The 20579-nt window shown below is 43.2% G+C and overlaps 2 protein-coding genes across 2 annotated transcripts in view; one reads left to right on the top strand and one right to left on the bottom strand.

Annotated features, from left to right (window-relative positions):
- Positions 1–3118: 3118 nt before the first annotated feature.
- On the bottom strand, positions 3119–10392 carry LOC106027764 (uncharacterized). The gene is made up of 2 exons (XM_013152676.2): positions 10069–10392; positions 3119–3412 (listed from the first exon to the last, which is right to left on the bottom strand). Exons 1-2 carry the CDS (start codon positions 10322–10324, stop codon positions 3378–3380), a joined length of 291 nt encoding a protein of 96 aa, XP_013008130.1. The 5' UTR covers positions 10325–10392; the 3' UTR covers positions 3119–3377.
- The window catches only part of Baiap2l1 (BAR/IMD domain containing adaptor protein 2 like 1), a 91167-nt gene continuing 80329 nt past the window's right edge, over positions 9742–20579 (top strand). Inside the window, exon 1 of the mRNA XM_013152675.3 lies at positions 9742–10071. Within this exon, the coding sequence (XP_013008129.1) occupies positions 10021–10071 (51 nt within the window). The 5' untranslated portion in view covers positions 9742–10020. The remainder of the gene's footprint in view (positions 10072–20579) is intronic.

The following is a 20579-nucleotide window of genomic DNA, read 5'->3' as shown; positions in this document are numbered from 1 at the left end:
ACTGTCCAGTTATGCTATGCCTTCCGAGGGTCATGCCCAGTGGCCTGGGGCCCAACAGTTACATCTTTCTGCTAAGCAGCACTTTTTAGGGTCTGTGTGACCTCTAACCATACCTAGGGGTTAGTTGGAGTCCTGCCCTGCCCACACCTATTGACTAGGAGGCCCCCGGGACAGGGTGTGATTAGCTCTGAGTCAGAGACCTTCTCAATGAGATAAGAGCTAAATCTGCGGGTCCTCCCACCATGTCCAGCACACTGTCCTGGGGCCTCATCCCATTACAGTGTCACCAGGTTCCAAATATCCAGACAGGACAGGTCCTGGCCATCCACAGCCAGTCTGCTTGGGGGAAAGTTGTAGCTGGTGCCAGACTGGTACCAGGCTGTAGGCAACACAGGCAACGCTCGCTGACCCTTGGCCACAGGGAGGAAGACTCTCTCAAGTCCAGACCCAGCTCTGCCCCATGGGCACAAAGCTCACCCTTTCCAGGCAAGGGAGCTGCAGGACACCTGAGTACTTTGCTCAGTGGGTGTCAAATATCCCAGTGTTTCATCACCTAGGAGTCTTGAATGATGGTTTGGGTCACAAGGAAGCAGCCAAACTTTCATCTCTCTGTGTGTTGTTATAAGAGAAATCTAAGAATTATGAATTCGTTTAAGAATCCAGAGACACGGGGCTGGGGATTTAGCTCAGTGGCATAAGTACCTGCCTTGCAAGCAGGTGGTCGTGAGTTCGATCCCTGGTACCGATAAAAATGAAAAAGACAAAAAAAAAAAGAGTCCAGAGACTTTACCATAATCATAGCTAGTAATAGTGCACGAATACTTTCCTGTTGAGGTGTGGCAGGCTGTGTGTTACTGGGGATTGAACTCAGGGCCTTTGCACTGAGCTACATCTCTAGCCCTATTTCTGTGTGTGTGTGTGTGTGTGTGTGTGTGTGTGTGTGTGTGTGTCTTTTTTTTTTTTTTCTCTTGTTCCATGAATCAAACTCAGGACCTTGTGCTTGCCAGGCAGGGACTGTTATTTTTCATTTTGAGACAGAGATTCACTAAATTGCCCAGGTTTGGCAGCAACTTGTGATCCTCCTACCTCAGCCTCCCAGAGGGCGGGAAATACAGTCATATTGTACTGTTGCTATTTTGTGGGAAGATTCACAGTAACAAGGACCAACTTGAAAGTAATGTGGATGATTGATTTTTATAAGGTTTTTATTTGCCAACTTTGAAAAATGACTTAGCAATTTATTTCTTTAAAATGTGGGTATAAAATGATGTTCTTCGATTAAAGTGAAATTAAAGTACTTTGGAGAGTAGCCTAAGATATAAACTCAGACAATCGGGAATTTTCAAGACTGTCCCTATTTTAATATTTCCCCTCTTTGGTTTCTATAATCATATTCAAGTCTGGTTGCTCATGGCTCTTTTGTTTTGTTGTTGTTGACAATGATGTTTAGAGACAGCGTTTTTATGTAACCCAGGATGGCCTCAAACTTAAGATCCTCTTGCCTCAGCCTCCTGAGTGCTGGAATTATAGGTGTGCACCACCATACCCAGAGGAGCTTTTGTTTTAATTCAAAAATATCATTCCCCAAAAGTAAAAGAATTGAGTATATGAAAAGTTTTCAAGAAACTCTTACCATTTGGATTTTTTGCTTTAAGATTCACAATCTTTGTATGTGTTAAATTCAACAAAATCTCAAATTCTCCTAAATTTTAAGCACAAGACACTTAGCCTCCTGCATCATCAGATTCACACAACTATGCACTGAAAATATTCAAACAAAAAATTGTGTGTACACTGAACACACATTTTTTTCAGGTCATTCTGCCCCACACAGTCCAGTAGGACAACTATGTATTCAGCGTTTATATTGTGCTAGGGATTAGAAGCCTTCAAGAGATGATCTGAAGAGGAGGGTGGGGCCTGGTGGTGTCTGTCTGTAACCCCAGCACTCTGGGAGGCTGAGGTAGGGGGTCAGAAGTTTGAGCCCAATCTGAGCAAACTAGTGACTTAGCAAGACCCTGTCTCAAAATTTAAAAAATTTAAAAACAACTGGGGAATGTAACTCAGTTCAAAGGGCTTGGGTTCAATCCCCTCTACAAAAAATAAAAAAAGGATTAGGAGGATGTACATGGGTTCTATGCAAATATTACATCATTTTGTATAAATAGGACCTAAGCGTCTGCAGACTGTGGTATTTACGAGGGTGCTGGAACCAGTTCCCATGGGAACTGAGGAACAACAGAATGTGTCCCCGAGGAGCACTGACGCTGCCAGCGACACAAGGCTGGGCTCTCTCTGAGGCCGCAGGAGGCTTGGGCTCTCTCCGCGCTCTGCTAGTCTTCTGCTCGCTCATGCTTAGCCTTGCTCATTGCTTTGGGCTTGTAGGTGGTGGCTACTTCTTGCATGATCACATCTGCTTTCTAGGAAGACCCAGAAAACAGACTTGTTTACTGTTTGAACATGCTCTAATTTTCTTTGTGCTCTTAATTGTAAGCAGACCAGAAAAAAATTTTTTTCTTTTTTGTACTGGAGATTGAACCCAGGATCTTTGTATTGAGCTTTATTCCCAGTCCACCGATCTCCTCTCCATTTTTTGGGACATGTTCTTGTGAACTTTAGACTTGTTGAGTTGCCCATGCTGGGATGGAATTTGTGATCTTCCTGCCTCAGCTTCCAAGAGCACTGGGATGACAGGCATGTGCCACCACGCCCAGCTGGAAATCACTTTTTCTGAAGCTCACCAACTCCTGTACCAGAAAACAAGCACTGAACATCTATCCTCATGTGCCTGCTGATGGCCTTACTGATGCTTCCACAACTACAGACTCTGAATATCCCTAAAGACAACAAATAATGCATGAAATGCACCTTTTTAACTGGCAAGTGCATCTTAATGATGAGTAGGAAAAGAGTGAAGCTCTTTCCACCGTGAATTTATGACTCGCATTTCTGGGCCCACTGTACTTCCTGACATCATAGCCAAACTCCTGCTAAAACTTTTATAGTGATCAGATACTGATGGGATGTTAATTGATGAAGCCAGCAGAGTTCCCATTGATCCTTAAGAATTTTTGCCACTCCACAGTCAATGTCAATATGTTGGGGACATTTTTAAAGAAACAGATAAATTACCACTCAAGGTTTTGCTTAATTATTTATAATTGTATGCATTTGCTGTAATGGAAAATTTCATTTTATGCTGAATTTCAAGATCTATGGGCCCGATAGCTCTTCTTTTAGCAAAACCAGGTAGCATTCTCTCATCGTTTACTGCCCTGCTGGATCTGCAGAAATTTAGTGACCATTGAGGTTCAGACTAAAAGGTCAGAGAATGTCCGAGCTGTTCTGGAGATGAATTCCCGTAGAAATGCTTGGGCTCAGCACGAACAGGGCTGGTGCAGTAAAGTGCCACCTGGAACATGAACAGAAATATGAGTGTGTAATAAAGTGGGTGCAGACAAAACAGATCATCACAGACAGAGACATCCTTGTGTACTGACTCTCTTCCTCCTCCCTGAGACGGAATTTCAACCCAGAACTGGAGGAAAAAAAAAAAAAAAAGTAAATCACCCTAGTGGAAAAGAATGTTCCACTCCATTCCACCCCCCTGGCATCTCCTGGTGTTCACATTGGAGCACAGCCTAGCAATCCAGGTGTCTTTCTTCTGGCTGCTCTACTGTGATCACAGCTGTATGGAAAGAAATCATTAATAAGCTGGGTGTGGTGCATGTGGAAAGAAAGAATCAGTAAGCATTTGGGAGGCTGAAGAGATAGAATCACTGGAACCCAGGAGTCTGAGGCCAGCTTGGGTGACACAGGGGGACTCTGCTTCAAAAGAAGGAAAAGGACATCGCCTGTAACCTCAGCATCTGGGGCACTGAAGCAGGACGATTGCAAGTTCAAGCTCACCCTGAGCAATGTATCAAGACCCTGTGTCAATCAATCAATCAATGGCTGGGGACATAGTTCAGGGCAAAGGCCCTGGGTTAAATCCCCAATACCAAAAAGGAGGGAGGAAAAAAAAGAAAGGAAAAGATGCAGAGAGAGAAAAGAAAAGGAGCAGAGGAAGGGAAACAGAGAATCATTTATTTGGTTCAATAAATTTCTGCAAAAGTAGTCTAGAGTATTATTTTCCAAGTCTTCTCTTTCAGAAAAAGCCCCATTAGAGGCAGGTAGAAACAGTTCCAGAACTTATTGAACTTGTTGATCAAGGAAAAATACTGCACACACATGCAAGATTTAAGTTCTCCTGAGAGGATATTTGCAGGAGTGGTCAATATTTGGAGTTTGGTAAGCATAGAAAATAAATTTGCTTGGGAAAGGAAGTCTAGGACTTTCTCTGCTCATGCTTTCCTATTGGAGGAGGAAAATCAAGACAAAACAAATGAAGACAGAGCAGATGTATCAAGCTTCTACAAACGCAGCCAGGACATTTCTGTACCAAGCCAAATTATTGAGAGGTTTTCACGACAACAGACCAGCATCTCTTCTCCCATTTTGCCCTTTGAAAGGAAAGAATGTTCAGGTTATCTTGGCCTTGCGCAAAGAGCCTCTCCCCACAGAGGCTGACCTGCACCCAGAAACAAAGATTTCACACTCAGAGCTGTGCACAGAAGATGGGGGGCGGGGTAGGGAATGGGGGGGGCGGGATTGGGACTTAATGAAACTTGAAGCCCAACTACAGTACTTAAGACATAACCAACAGGAGAAAAATGCCCAGCCTGATCTACGTACCATCAGAGGCAAAGTGAAACCCCACCCCCTGGCCTCCTGTGCAGTACTTAACCACTCCACAGCTTCACAGGGAAACAACACAGGCCCTTTCAGGTTTCGGGCAGACAGGACAACCTAGTGTATGACACTAAACAGGGGCCAAGTCTGAATTTTATACCACCCCTGGGTGAGCTCCTTGGAGTGCCTGTCAGGAGTAAGTAGAAAACTTGCTGAGAGGAATAATTTACAACCCAGCTGCAGGGAAATCCTTCAACATTGTTGAGCACTTATTCTGTGCTAAATACTGGGCAACCTGCAAAGACAAGGCAGAAATCATCCTTGCTACCATGGTGTTTGCCATTTAATGGTAAGACAAAGCTGGAGGAAAATAAATGGCAAAGCTGAGCTTAGTTGGTGCACACCTATAATCTCAGCACTCTGGGAGGCTGAGACAGAATGATCACAAGTTCCAGCCCAGCCTGAGCAACTTAAGACCCTGTCTCTAAAAAAAAAAATTAGAAAGGGCTGCGGATGTAGTTTAGTGTGAGCCTCAGGTTTAATCCCTAGTGCCACAAACAATAACAATAATAAATAAAAATGCAATGAGCAACAAAAGGTTAGCTAGTATACAATTGGCCTTCCATATGCATAGGTTTCTCATCTGTTGATTCAACCAACCGCAGACCAAAAATACATTTTAAAAAAATTGTGTCTGTATGGAATATATACAGGTTTTTTTCTTATTATTCCCTAATCAATAGTGTATAACAACTACATACTTGGCATTTATAAATTACTAGAGATAGTTTTCAGTGTATAGGAGGATATATATAAGTTACAGCATTTCACATAAGGCCCTTTTGTATCCAAAGGGTTTGTTGTCAGATAGGGATCCTAGAACCAATCTCCCACTGACACTGAAGGATGAATGTAATAGTTTTTGCTGGTGCTATAACAAATCACCGTGAATTTAGTGGCTTCAAACACATATATGTAATCTGGGCCAGCAGACACAAATGAGTCTTTCAGGCTAACATCACGGCAGCAGCAGGGCTGATTCTCCTAGAAGTTCTGAGGGGAGACTCCATTCCCTCAGCTTTTCCGGCTGCTTGCAGTTGTCACTGCCTGCATCCCTTGGCTTGTGGCCCCTTCCTCTGTTATCGAAGGGCATCACTTCTGTTTTAGCTTCTGCTCTCATTTTAGCTTCCCCTTTGGGTTCGTCTGTGTCCTCCTAAGGGCCTTTGTGATTCTGTCAGTCCCACCAGGTACTCCAGGATCATCTCTCTCTCTTAAAATCCGGACTTGAGGGGCTGGGGACTTATCTCAGTGGCATAAGCACCTGCCTTGCAAGCAGGCAGTCCTGAGTTCGATCCCCGGTACCGATAAAAAAGAAAAAGACAAAAAAAAAAAAAAAAAAAAAGAAAGAAAAAGAAAAAAAAAAATCCGGACTTGAACACTTCTGCACAGATCCTCTGAAAACGTTATGAAGTAACATTCACAGGTTGTAGGGCTTAAGACAGGGACATTTCGGGGGAGCCACTACCCAGCCTACTGCAGCTGGTCTGAACACACTTGTATAAACACTGAATGCTCAAATAGAGAAATGCCACCTCTGAAACATTACTTCAGGCTGAGATGAAGGAAGGCCTGTCTGAGACATATCTAGACAAATCCACATGACAGACAAGAGCTGCAGGGCAGGGCAGAGAACACTTCAGGCTGAAGAATGGATAGCAGAAATGAGCTTAGCATGCAGAAGTGGGACTTTTCCATGGCTGGTGGCTGTTCCAGAATAAGAAAAAAATTTTTTTCTTTCAGTACTAGGGATTCAGTACAGAGTCTTCACGTAAGCTATATCCCCAGTCTTTAAAAAGATTATTTTTTAATTAGTCAAGCTCTTACTAAGTCACTAAGTTTTGCCCAGGTAAGGCTGGAACTTGGGATCTACCTGTTTTATCCTCCTAAAGTAGTGGGTATAGGCATCTGTCCTTGGCCAGAATAAGAAAATTGTTCTATTTTATTTGTTTGGGTTTTTTTGAGACAAGGTTTTGCTAAGTAGTTCAGTCTGATCTTGAACTCACTGTGTAGTTCAGACTGGCCTCAAACTCATAGCCATTCTCCTGCCTCAGCCTCCTGAATCCTGGGATTATAGGCATGTGCCACCATACCCAGCAGAATAAGAAAATTTTAAGCCCCATCCTGTTTCCTGAAATTTTCATAGGAACATGTGTGCGCGTGCGCGCGATACACACACACACACACACACACACACACACACACACTGACTATACTCAGCAGGGACCTCTCGTCACAAAACCCAGTGGAATTATCAGGACAACCTGAGAGTCCACATGGAAGCTGAGGGACCTTCATCAGCTACCCAGTAAGTTAGAACATTTTCACAAACTCTCTAACAAAAGCTTGTTTTGATTATGGCTACCAAGCACTTATTGACATTGTCACTTACAACTACATCTTACAAACCATGTTAACATAAACACCATACTGTATTTGGTTATTTCAACGGAGGCAGAAGCTTTAAAAAGGGACGAGGGAGGCAGAGGCTGCCTGCCCCTGGAAGGTGTGCAAAGGAGTTAGAAGCCACCAGCTCTTCTCCGTTGGCTGCAAGGCTTTTTCTTAGCATGTACTGAACTCTTGAACAACACAATGGTGGCTGATCCTCCACCTTCTTCTGAGTCACTGGCTCCTAATGATTCACTTTCCTTGGCTCTGAGCACAGTAAAGACCAAGAAAAACTAAGACCTTGGGCTCTCAGGCTTACAAGCAATCAGCAAACATACTTCAAGAGTCTAAGACAATTGAGAGTGTGCCTTCCCACCGTTTCACCTGTGGCAGATTGACTGTTCTCCAGTTCACTTCCATCCTCCTTAGAGTCTGCGTATGCCTTAAAGTGTGAATCTAGCCCAGTTTACTCTGTACCCAGAGAGCTAAAAGAGCTTCTGGTACAGAGCAAACGACCCATATTTACTTGTCCTTCATTCAACAAAGACCTCCCAGGCATCTCTGGGCGGAGCCCCAAGGACACACTATATTTAATGCCAGAACAGATTAAGAATCAACGATTCTTAAAAGCTTTTAAGGCCCATAGTGATCAGAACTAGGAAGTGATTTCCATAATGGAGAGTTATATATGACCAGAAAGATTTGCATACAATTATGAGCCTGGTCTTTTGATCAGATTCCACCCTCAGCGATCAAACTGAGACACTTGAGATACTGGTTTTTATGGCGCTTGTTAATCTGTCTCCTCTGACTCTGAACCACACTACCCAGCTGTGGGGTGTTAAAGGTTAAGCCCTGCTCTCTCTCCAGCTCCTCGGATGACTGCCTGGCAGCAGAGGGTGAAATGACCTCATTTATCTGGAGGCACACAGGGAAGTTCTAAGACAAAAGGTGATCTGCAAAGTGAAGGCTGTGACTCTGGAGTTTAAATAAAAACCACGAAACACATATGAAAAGCATAATATGTAATGACGATAATTATAAGGTTATGCATGCATACCACAAATGGCAAATGAAACCCTGTTGCCACATCCTAGGAGCCAAATACTGGAACTCTGTTCAGGAAGCAGATAGCTGCTTCTACTGCCTGAAACTTAGGGCTAGCAGGTTATTTCCCCCAACTTCCAGAAATACATCACAGTTTGATTACCAAATATGATATATTCATGACTTGTAAAACCCGATAAGACTGCCTCAGAGTCCAACTGGTTGTGTCTGTTCTAAGTCCAGAGGCATCTCATACTTTCAGCGTTCCCATCCAGGCCACACAGTGCCTTCTTTGTATTTCCTAGTGAACTTTATCCCGGGAGCAATTTAGAAGTCTCATACCCAAACAGCCATAAACGATGCAATTGTGTGCAACTGTACCTAGATAGAAGTTCTCAAAAATCAGAATAAGACCCCTCACCCTCTTGAGTTGGACGTCTCAGATGCTAAGGGAATTTGCAGTTACAAGTCTATCCTGGGTCCCTCCCAGCCCTAGGTGCACACTCTGAGTGGGAGGGGCAGAGGTGGCAGCTGCTTCATCTCTCGGTAGGGTTGTGCCGGGATAGTCAGAACAGGGAGACTCAGGAGTTACATACCCGTGTAGACTGCCAGATGAAAGGAAGAGAGATTTCTCTAGCGCAACTCACCATAACTTGCCCCCACCTCTCATTACTGGGGATTGAGCTACATCCTCAGCCCTTTTAAAAATCATTTTTTGTTTCACAAAGTTCACTAAGCTGCCCAGGCTGGGCTCCAATTTGCAATCCTCCTGTCTCAGCCTCCCACAGAGCTGGAATTATAAGTATGTGCCACCACTCCTGGCTCACCTGGCTCATCTAAATCCTATAAGGATTTGTGATTAGCACAGGTATATATCCTTGAAAGGTTACAAATGTACTGAAACTTCAGTAATCAGAGCTCGGCGTTTACTTTCTTGATATACCAGGAACTTCCAAAACTGCAGAGGGCTACTGTGCTCCCTCCTATGAATTGCCACGGGGGCAGCGGAGTTCCCTGAGGTCTAGGGGATTAGCGAGGGGGTGAGTAGATGGAGTCATCAAATTAATACATCGAAAAGATGGGGAATCTCTTTTCTGCGGTCGCCAAAAAGCAGGGTTTGGGGATAGCGCCCCAAAAGAGCGTGGATTTATAATTTCCAGGGCCATAGCCGCGCAGGACACAGAAGTGTAATACTCCAGGGGTTTGGTTTGGGCCCAGGAGTCACCCGGCGCTCTGCGCAGTCCGCGAGAGGGCGCGCTTTGGCCTCCCCGCCTGCCTCAGGTGGGGTGGCCCAGCCCGGTTGGCCCCCCTCGCCTCCGCCCCGCCCAACCTGGCCGCCTTAGTAGGAACCGCCCCGCCCCTCTCTAGCCCCGCCCACACGCTGTGCGCCACGCCTATTCAGCTGGGCTGGGTCTCCTCTCTGCCACTCTGGTCGCTACTATCCCGTTTTGGCCCCTCCCATGCGGACATTGGCCCCGCCCACCCTGCCGCCCAGGTGGGGCGGCCCCGCCCTCCGGCCCGCCACCGCGCCCTCTCCGCGGGGCTCAGGTGGGGCGCCGGGTCCGCCCCGCTCACCCCGCAGCGTCAGGCCGCTTAGTCTCAGCTCCTCGCGGGCGGCGGCACCGCAAGTTTCGGTATCTTGGCAGCAGGGGCCCGCACAAACTCTCCAGGGCCTTCGGGAGACTCTTGAGGGCTCCTCTTCAGAGGCTCTCCGGCGCTCCCGCCGCCCTCGGTCGGGCAGCCACGAGGCCCCGCAGCGTCCTCCCGCGCGCGCCTGCCCGCCCGGCGGCTGCAGCCATGTCGCGGGGGCCGGAGGAGGTGAACCGGCTCACGGAGAGCACCTACCGCGTAAGCGGGGCCGAGGGCGGGACCCTGGGCGCTGGGGTTCGAGGTCCAGACGGGGAGAGAGGTTGGGGGGCCTGGACTGTCGGGGCTCTGGAGTTCGGGTGCGAGGCGGGGAGAAGAGTGTTGAGGGGCTCCGGGAGGCTGGGGGCGCTGGCGTTCGGACCTCGAGTCTGGGAGCCCGGGGTGCGCTGGGGTTCGAGGCTGACGGGGGAGACTGAGGACCCCTGGCTTCGGAGTTCATGTCCGGGAAGGGCATGGCAGCTTACAGCTGTCGCCGGCTGGTCTGGATTTTTCACCTTTGGGGTCAGGAGGGCACTTTGTATGGGAAGATTCTCCCTTATCCCTCCCCACCCCCACTCTTATCCCTACCTCCACCCCGGGTCGCGGGAGACGCCCGAGAAACGCCCTCCTGCCTCAATCTACTCATTTTAGAGCTGACGTATCTGCGAGGAGTTGGGGAAGAGGGGAGAATCTGTGCGTTTCCTCGGGTTCCCTCCCTCCTCCCGACTCCTTGGGATCGGTGACCGCGCTGGCCAGGCTGCTGGGCTTTAAACCCTATGAGACCAAATAGACGAGCTCAAGTTTCCACTGAGAAAAGAAAAGAATGTAGGGGGAGAAACTCGTCTGTAATTAGGAATCGCCAGGTGAGCCAAGCTCCTCGCTGGCGTCCTTGGCTTGGGGAATTTTCTAAGCTGAGGGCAGTCCGTTCTCAGTGAGACTTTACCTCCCCTCTCCTTGGACCTTTATGAAAGCAGCTTTAAGTCAGACTTGGCCTTTTATACATCGATGATTTTGCAACGTTATTGCAGTCAGAGAGCACTGAGATTTTAATAAAATTGACCTAACCTTGTAGAACTCTTGATAGTCAATCTCCTAACTTTGCATGGTATGTGAAAGAATTTTTCCAGAAACAGACATAGGATTAGTGGCGAGTTTAGTAAGTTTAAGTACTTATAAATGAATTCCAGTTGAAATAAGATATGCGTTTAATCATCTCCTATTAATAGAATACAAAACGATTTTGTTTTAATTCTGTTTGGACACAGTGAACCCCAGAAACTTTAAAGTTTCCTAAATTCATTTGTAGTTATAGTTCAGGCCCGTAATTAGTCATTTTTAGAAACATTTTTTTTTAAACCTGAAATTGAGTTTCTGGATTTGCAGGGTCTGAGTGAGTTCCTAAAATCAGAGAAATTTATTGACTTTTGCAGAGTATGAATTTAAAAACACCATGAAAATATTTTTATAGTCTATCTATTGAAGTCCAAAAGGTTATCAGTTTCCTTCATCGGAATAGTAAGCTCTATACTGTAACATTTGAATTGACATGGCAACTTTGGGGTCAGCAGCTGTGACCAAAACCGTTCCTATTATTGTTTTCTTAATAGAGAGCAATTGTTAGAAATGCCATGAACTTGAATATGTAAATCCTAATGTTCATATTGAAATTGTTGATATTTTATTTTATATTGTTTGAGGGGGAATACTGAGAATCAAACCTCACATTTACCAGACAGGTGCTGGGCCACTTAAAATCTCCAGCCTTAAAATTGTTGATATTTAAACAATACTGAAGATGGGACAGGAGGTATGGGATGCTGATGTGTAAATAAAACATTCTTACTCATAAGCTTGGGGAATAATGGTTACTCTGCTGATAGTTAAGGAAAATCTGTGCAAGGAATGCAGATCACTAGGCATTGTATGTGTAGCATAAATACCCACCAAGGCACAAAAACACATGAAGACTGGAGTTTCTCCAGTGTAGGCTTATTTTTCTTGCCGTTGTGAAATGAGAATACCAACTTGAGACAAGCAAGCAGATGTATGGAGGAGACACTGCTCTTCCTCTCACTTCTGGCAGGACCTTCTGAGCGGCTGTACTCATATGAATTAGGCTGCCACAAATATCACCTACTTAGACATGTCAGAGGCAGGTGGGGAAAAAAATACAGATTTCATCAGTTTGTTTCTCTGTATTTGTAGACATAAAGCTGTGTAAATCATTTTCAGTTTTTGCAAGGTTGTGATACCCGGAAGATCAGAGGCCAGTGCTTAACAGCTTTGTATTGCCAGGTATCCGAAAGCTTACCAAAAGCTCACTAAATGATGGTTGGTTGGTTGGTTGATTGACTGATTATAATCATCATTTCCTTGTTAATGTTTTGGGATCAGGTTTTTCATGTTGAGGTGGTGGGATAAGAATTTATAGCATCAGATAACATTTATATAAGCTCTAAGATGAAGTGAAGACAGCTAGTTCATGGTTTGATTGTGAGGAAGATATACAGCAAAATTTTCTGTTCACAGCTCTGATTAGAGGCCTTAAGAGCCTTGGAATTTTCTGCCCCCAACCCCACCTGCAGTGATGGAGGCTAGAAATGGTGTAAGCATAGTATGGCAAATTCTGTTGGCAGTGGTAGTGAATCTAGTTTCCTTTATGTTGCCTAGCAGTCCGCAGTATTTTACTAATTGAAACACAACTTAATCAGGTGATTACAAAAACCACCTGCAAATGAGATTTTTATGACTTGCTAGTATGTGTTTGAGTTTTTTTAACATTCAATTTTCTTTGAATTAAAGGAATAAAATCTTTAGAGAAAAGGGAGATTTATGAAGTAGTGTGATCCTCTACATGCAGGATCAAATATCCTTAGATATATATTTACACATTTGTTGAATTTTAAAAGATATGTATTTAGACAAATGATCATTGGTTATCCCTGCCAACTCACAGGAGGCTATGTTTATTACTTTACAGACAAATGGCATGATAGTAAGCCCCAAAATAAATCAAGTAATGTTGCTGTTACTAATTAGAGTTGAGGCAAAGATCCCTCCTCTTTCCCACACTTTATAGTATGCCCATAATTTGCCCTCAAAAGCCTGCTTGGGCTTTTGCATGGTTTTCTGATGAGTACATGCTTTTGTGGGAGAGGAAGAAGTAAAGTTCAGAAAAACCTGTATTTAAGAGTAGCCACAACCTTCCTAGAAGTTAGAACTGTTAAAAGTCTTAGGAAATTGAGGGAGAATGAGTATAGTGTCATCCACGTATGTCTTCCTACATAGGCCTTACTAAGCAGTGAGTGAAGGAAAAAAATGATTTGGTGGGGGGACACAGAGGACTTTGAATGTCACTTCTCAGGAAGCTCTGTTCAAACAGCTCTAACATTGTCAGGCTGTTTGTTTCCCAGCACCACTTTAGGCTCTTAATTGTCACATTGTGGGAATGCATTTTTAGTATGTGATAATCTGAGACTACAAATGCAATAAAAATTCATGAAATTGGAAACATTCAAATTCCATTTCTTAAAACCATCTTTTATTTATTTATTTATTTAGTTAGTTAGTTTTGTTTTTGGTACTGGTAATTGAACATAGGACCCTGCATTTGCCAGGCAGGTGCTGTGTCACTGATCTATATTCCCAGTCCTTAAAACCCATTGTTTAAGTCTCATTCCTGTTTCAAGCAGCTGGTCTTTTTCAAGGTACAGCTGAATCCTGGAAAAGTATAGAAGTGTTAATAACCTGTCATAAATGTGGGAAAGATCATCTGAGTAGGCACATTGTCTAGAACAGACACACAGAGGGAGAAGGTGGGGGTCAGAACGGACAAGAAATCCAAACACCAGTTGTCCTAAGTTTCTTCTTTATTTTTTTGTGGCACTGTGGGTCAGAGTCAGGGCCTCGTACATAATAACCAAGCCACTCTACTACTGGGCTACACCCTCAGCTCTGCTGGCCACCCTGAATGCAGAGATGATCACATGAGACAGGAAGGAGAGGACACAGCAGATAGTCCTGTCACCTTCACATGCCTGCCAGATACAGGTGCCTGAGACTTAAGGTAATAAATAGAGCAATCCTCTATTTGAGAAAACTCAAATGACAGATCAGGAAGGTTGCAGGCATACCTTATATCTAAGTGCTGTGATGTATGTGAGTATGACTGACTTTTGGCCTGGGGTGTGTGGCTCCATGGAAGAGCACTTACTAACATGAACCAGACCCTGGGTTTGATTCCCAGCACTGGAAAAAGAAAAATAATTTTAGTTGACCAAACAATATATTTTCTGAGAATCCGAGGTTCATCTTACACTTTGAGCAGCTTGAGATACATGTTATCAGCCATGTGAGACGGTACACTTAAGTGTGTAAATACACTTTCAACATGGAAATGTTTAAATTGTTCTTGTTAAGTCTCAGTCTAAATCTTAGGCTGTTTGAGAATTTTCAGCTAACCAAGCCATTCGTTGTGTTAGCCTAGATTTTTACTTGTACTTGATTATATTGTGTTCCTCCATTTGACCTTTTGCTTCAGTTTTCTCATCAATAAAGAGGGATAACAACAGTACCTACTTCATAAGTTTGCTGTGAGGATTAAATGTGCTAAGGCAGGGAGACCCTTAAAGTGGTGTCTGGCATGTCATGGGTGTTTGGGAGTGCTGCCGTCCGCAGAGCAGTATGTGTTTATTGGACTGCCACCACCATGCAAACACTGATTTTCATGTTCTGTTCGTTGCTGGCCTTGGTAACTACGGAGGTGGAACTGGATAAATATTTGACAAAAGAATAGTGTTGAAATTATTGGCAAACATTTTTCTCTTTTCAATAAGCTGTATGTACCTTCAGAGGTTTTTAAATCCCTAATTCTGCTGGTACACAGTACACACTAAAAATATCTATGGAGTTAATACCGAAGGTCTGTTCTTATCACACAATTTCAACTGCAGCTAATGGGGCTGAGACAGCATGGGTGAAAACAACTACCCTATTTCAAGCACCTGTTGCTGTTATGTGCGTCCCGGGCTCTCCACTGACATTCAGCCTTCTCTAACTACTTTCTCAAGCACCACCGCTGCACCAGGCACTGTGGTCACTGCCGGGAAACGTACTGCAGAGCAAACCAGCAGTGGCTGAGTGCTTCTGGCCTCACAGCTAATGACAGGACAGGGGTACCAAAGTCTAGCATCTCCAACCTTCCCCTTCCTCCTCTGCCTGCCCGGGCTTATTGATTGTGTTTTCTTAACCCTGTCGCAGAGAGGTCCTGCTTTTACCAGTTTGTTTTGCATGAGTATAGGAAGAAGGAAGCAAGGATTAATATATGTGCAGATTAAGTACAGGAAGTTTTTAAAACAATTTGTAAAAAACCTTCGGAAATTTGGATACATGAGAGGTAGATGAGAGCCAAAAGTTAGAATTTTTTTTTTTTTAGAAATTTTGATTGCTTTTATAAGAATCTGAGAAATGCAAGTAAAGAATTAAACTTTTGGGGCTGGGGACTTAGCTCAGCGGCATAAGCACCTGCCTTGCAAGCAGGCAGTCGTGAGTTTGATCCCTGGTACCGACAAAAAAAAAAAAAAAAGAAAAAAAGAAAAGAAAAGAAACTTTTAAAATTATTTGAGGTTTTTAAATGTCTCTCTGATTTTTGAGGGCTGCAGTTTTTTAACAAAGAGCACGCTGACCTGTCTCCATTCACAGTAGAATTATTCTAGATACTACTCTATGGTGGCGTTTAGAAGGAACAGGTGAGCCTAAAAAATGGCACTTGCTGTATGGAGCCAGTGTACTTTGATCTGAAAAAGTTCCTGTTACCTGTTAAGTACTTGGAGATTTCTAAACAAATGCAACCTAGTACATGAGTCTCTTTCCTGTAATTCATTGCTTGCTTTTTATACCAGGACACACCTTTTAAAAACAGTAACTAGGCAGGCGAGAAGTCCTACCCAACAGTCCAGTGTACTCCTTCAAAGTATGTATTTGCTGCCAGCTCCTTCAAACCGAGTAAGGAATCAATTACTGTTACACCCACAGGCAAATGTAAATGCCACTGATCTGTGAATAAGTTTGTATTTCTAAGCGATAGTCAAGTAATATTTTAAATGATGACATTCTTTTTTTTTAAATTTTATTTAAGGAGAAAAGAAAAAAACAGTGAAAGGGTACAAGTTATACAGATTTACAGAAAAAAAAATGAACAGTAGGAAATCACTAGTTAATGGATTACATATTGCCATCTTAGAAATAATTGTTCAAGTCACAAAATTAAAGCTTGTAGAGTGGACATTCCAACAATGATACTGCAAACAGTTCTGTTCAATGATCCAATAAAACTCTGTGATATCATTTTCTATCTTATACACTTAAATATACATGCAGTTATATAGTTTAGAGCACTTTCTTTTCCTCTCTTTTGTACAACGACTATTACACATTTTGGGTTTCATTGCTCCCACGCTTCTTATTGCTTTTTTGGAAGAGAGTAAAACCAAATGTGACATAACAGAACAGAATCGGTCAAGTCAAAAGGGTGGACATAATAGATAATATAAAAACATAATACAAGGTGGTCAACAATGGTTACCATAATGCCTCCCACTATCTCTAATAGAATTGCCTATATCATTAGTTATAATACAATTGAACAAAACAGTAAAGAACAAAACCGACAAAACCAAAACATTGGAGACATTGTAGGTCTTCAAAAGTAGATAAAAGTCAACGAGAATGGGCGTTATAATGAATCTCATTATCTTCACAGCTGATGCCTAAACTTTCGAACCTGATACTATCCAGCAAAACAGAATAGGGGAACATCAGTCAAGAACAAGATGGTGAGAGTAATACAGGGCTTCAAATCAAGATAATAGAAAGTCAAAGTGGGTTACTATAATATATCCTGCTATTTTTTTCCCTTTAATTAAACGGATAAAAATAAAAAAGTAAATAATGGAGTGGAGATTGAGATAAAAGAGGGCATAACAGCGAAACAGCGCATATCAAGACATAACCATTTAAGCAGAATAGTGTTTCACCACCAGATAATCCCGACCCAAAAGTAGTTACCATATTGACTCTTTCCTTGAAATCCTTGAGTACAACTTCATATACTGTAGCATTAAGTATATCAAAACAATGTAAAACCATTTAAGAGAATGACAGCATTACAGAGTATTTAGAATCGACTAACAGAAAATGAACAATGGTTTCTGTATAATCTCCTTGTCTTTAAAAGGTTTTTGCTTATACTATCGTACATAATAAAATCCAATAAGATACAGCCTATTTAGACCATTGGAGACAGAAGAACAAAAGCTAGATGAGACTTCAAAACAAGATGATACTAAATCAGTATTACCTATTAAGATGTCATTTTCTCCAAAATAGCTGTTCCCATCATCCAGTCTTCTCTGTCTCATTTCTGTTGAGCTCTTTTTCTGTCAGTAGCTGTCAGTTTGTCTTCTTCATTTTATTCTCTGCTCCATTCGTTGTGGCCTCCCCGCCACTATTTCTGGGTTCTTTGTATTTTTCTTTTTTTTAGAATATCCTGCAATACTTTCTGTAGAGTTGAATTGGTGGTTGCAAATTCCCCCAGTTCCTCTTTATCCTGGAAGCACCTTGTTTTTCCATCAATTTCCAGGGACAGTTGTGCAGGATATCTCAATCTTGGCTGGAGATTATTATCTTTCAAAGCTTGAATTATTTCCCCCCACGCTCTTTGTGATTTGATGGTTTGTGCAGAGAAATCTGCTGTAATTCTGATGGGTGTTCCCTTGTAAGTGGTCTGTTTCTTGTCTCTGACAGCTTTTAATATTCTGTTCTTGTATTGAATTTCTGGAATTTTTATTATTATATGCCTAGGTGTTGCTCTGTTTGGGTTGTAGGTAGCTGGGGTCCTGTATGCCTCATACATCTGAGTATCTTTACCTTTTGCTAAATTAGGAAAATTCTCCTGGATTATTTCTGTGAGTAGCTTTTGTAGTTCACTTGTTTGTGTCCCTACTTCTTTTATGTTCTTAATCCTTAAGTTATGGATCCTCTTATCATCTTCTTGTCTTTGTATTATTGCTGTTTGTTTCTTTGTTATTTTTAAGAAGTTTTTCATTTCATTCTCCCATATTACAAGTCTGCCCTCCAGTTCAGATAGTCTGTCCTTAGTTTCTTTCAAGCTGTTATGCCAGTCTTGGATAGACTTCTTAGTTTCTTGGTAGTCCCTTTGAACCTGCTTCACGTACTCTATGCTTTCTCTGTTTTCTCCATCAAACAATTCTCCCCTCTTTTTCTGTTCTTCCATTCCACCATCTATTTTTTCCTGGGTGGTGCTTAGCATTTCTCTAACTATTCTGCATACTTCTAGCTTCAGGTCATTGATAACTTCATTCCTGAATTGGTCTATGAGGCTCTCTATATGGCGCTTTATGTCTATTGGTGCGGTGTCCACTATTGCCTGTTTCTCAGAATTGGGGGCCGAGGAGCCCTTCTTGTTGCTGCCTCTTCCCATATTCTCTGTTCCTTATATATGCAAGCTTACATAGGAGACCCAGCTTCTCTCCCTGTCAGCCACAGCCTGATCGAATTGCTCCAGTTAGGTGTTCCCACTCACCGCAGCGCACCAGGCAGCCTACGTGGGGCCCGCCCCTCCCGGCCACCATCAGGCTCTGGGATCTGGGTTGGGCCAGCCTACCGGGTCCGCCCGCAGCTTCACGCAGGCCAGGCACTTTTCACCAATCCCATCCGAGAGGGGGATGTGTGGCTGGAGTCGCCACCGCGCCCTGCTCCCGCAGGACTGCCCCGGCCCAGAAAGTCCTCTGCTGGAGTCAAACTGTGGTAGAGTGTCAGTTTCTCTCACTCACCTCACTACAAGTCAGTGTACGCCTCCCTGCCCGTTCTGTTTTCGACTCCGTTCGCAGACTCCCATTCTCAGAGCTTCCGCGCGTCTCTCTCCTTGCCGAGCTGCTGTAGAGGCAGCCAGCCGCTGCGCGGCGGGAAACCCAAATCGCGGCTTCCAATGGCGTGGGGTCCAGCCTCCACACCGAGGCTTTTCTGTTCTTGTTTTAGCTCCAGGACTGCATTCCAAGTTGGTTTCTCTCAGCCCAGTTCGTTCCTGAGTCAGCAGAGCATATCTCCACCGACTTATGTCTCCTTAGTCCGCACCATTCCTGACTTCTGAACCAAGCCTTTCAGAGAGCCTCCGTAGTATCTGTTATCTGTCCGCCATGTTCTCCCAATGATGACATTCTTATTTCTTTGAATTGCTTTGCTGTTTTTCATACCTTGCCTTCCTGTGTGACCATGTATTTTTCAAGCACTGGATCTCTTCCTCATTCATCTCTGTATTTCCTGGCTTCAGCCTAGGCCTAGGCTCAACAAGAGCAAGTAACAAAGGTCATACAAGTGTCTGTTGCTTCAGAGGCCCATATATGCGAAGGACTTTATAGAGTTAGTGGATTGAAACTTGAGTACATACATTCTCTGGTACTTGCCGTGAGTTAGTCATTCTCTCTCTCTCTCTCTCTCTCTCTCTCTCTCACACACACACACACACACACACACACAGAGTCATGGAAATATGAGAAAAGAGGGATATTTTCAGATTGTGGTTGAAATGTTACTTTTAAAAATTTACTCTGAAGTTTGCGTGGTAGTTATCCTGGTACTGTAGTTCAGAATAGAAAGTGGATTGTATTTCCATTCTTTCAAATAAAAACATGTACTTCTGCTATTACCATAGTTGGAATTTCAAGAAGTAGTTTTTATTTCAATCTCATAGATACTATTTTCTCTGAAGATCAGAGCACAAAAGTTGCTTGAATTCTGGGGCAAGTTTCCAAAAATCCCTTGTCTGATGGAGGCCAGTGTATGCCAGACATTGGTCCAATATAGAAATGTCTACTTTTAACCAAAGGATTTCTTGCAGGTAGCAGAGTTGCACAGTGCTAGCATGCTGGGCCCATAACGAAAGAATTTGTTGGCAGTGCCACAAAATATACTGTGGCATTATAGAATCTTCTAGACTTAAACCCAGGATACTCATTTGCACTTAGACTACTAGGAAAAGTGTTTTTGAATGATTCTCTCCAGAGACAAGTCTGAAACTTTTGTCCAGTGTTTAAAATAAAGTGAAACTACAGCTGGGCATGGTGGCAAATGACTGTAATCCTAGTATTCAGGAGACTGAGGCAGGAGGCTGGCTGAAGGAGGAGGTAAGGCCAGCCTGGATTACATAGCTAAACTCTTTTTTTTTTTTTTTTTTTTTGTCTTTCTCATTTTTATCGGTACCGAGGATCGAACTCACGACCGCCTGCTTGCAAGGCAGGTGCTTATGCCGCTGAGCTAAACCCCCAGCCCCTACATAGCTAAACTCTTAAAAAATCAAGGGGATTTAGCTGAATGACATAAGTGCCTCCCTTGCAAGCGCACGATCATGAGTTTGATCCCCGGCACCAAAAAAAAAAAAAAAAAAAAAAGAAAGAAACCAAGAAAAGAAAAAATGAAATTTTCTACTTTTGAACTTGTTTCAGTTCATGTCAGATCATGATTGTTTTTCTTCAAGTCACTGCTGTCAGATTATCATGAAGTAAGAATGCTTGTATGTGATTCTCCACCACATTATTAAAAAGTAACTAAAACCCTGAATTTTTATACTAATAGAAGTGGCTAAGGTAACTTTAAAGACAGTCTCAATAATTTTATCTAAAAGGTACTGCTAGTTGCAGAACATTCTTATTCCC

Source organism: Cavia porcellus, unplaced genomic scaffold (genome assembly GCF_034190915.1).
Source record: "Cavia porcellus strain 051 isolate PalLab524CR breed Dunkin Hartley unplaced genomic scaffold, mCavPor4.1 scaffold_23, whole genome shotgun sequence".
Lineage (NCBI taxonomy): Eukaryota > Metazoa > Chordata > Mammalia > Rodentia > Caviidae > Cavia > Cavia porcellus.
The sequence above is the reverse complement of the archived record's forward strand: the minus strand, read 5'-3'. Positions and strand labels throughout refer to the sequence as shown.

Excerpts from the sequence above, each read along its gene's own strand:
- LOC106027764 (XM_013152676.2), bottom strand. The coding sequence starts at position 10,324 with ATGCCCTTCCCGGACATGAACTCCGAAGCCAGGGGTCCTCAGTCTCCC. Across the intron at positions 3,413-10,068 it reads CCCTCGGCCCCGCTTACGCG|GTGGCACTTTACTGCACCAG; the intron begins GTAGGTGCTCTC and ends TTCATGTTCCAG.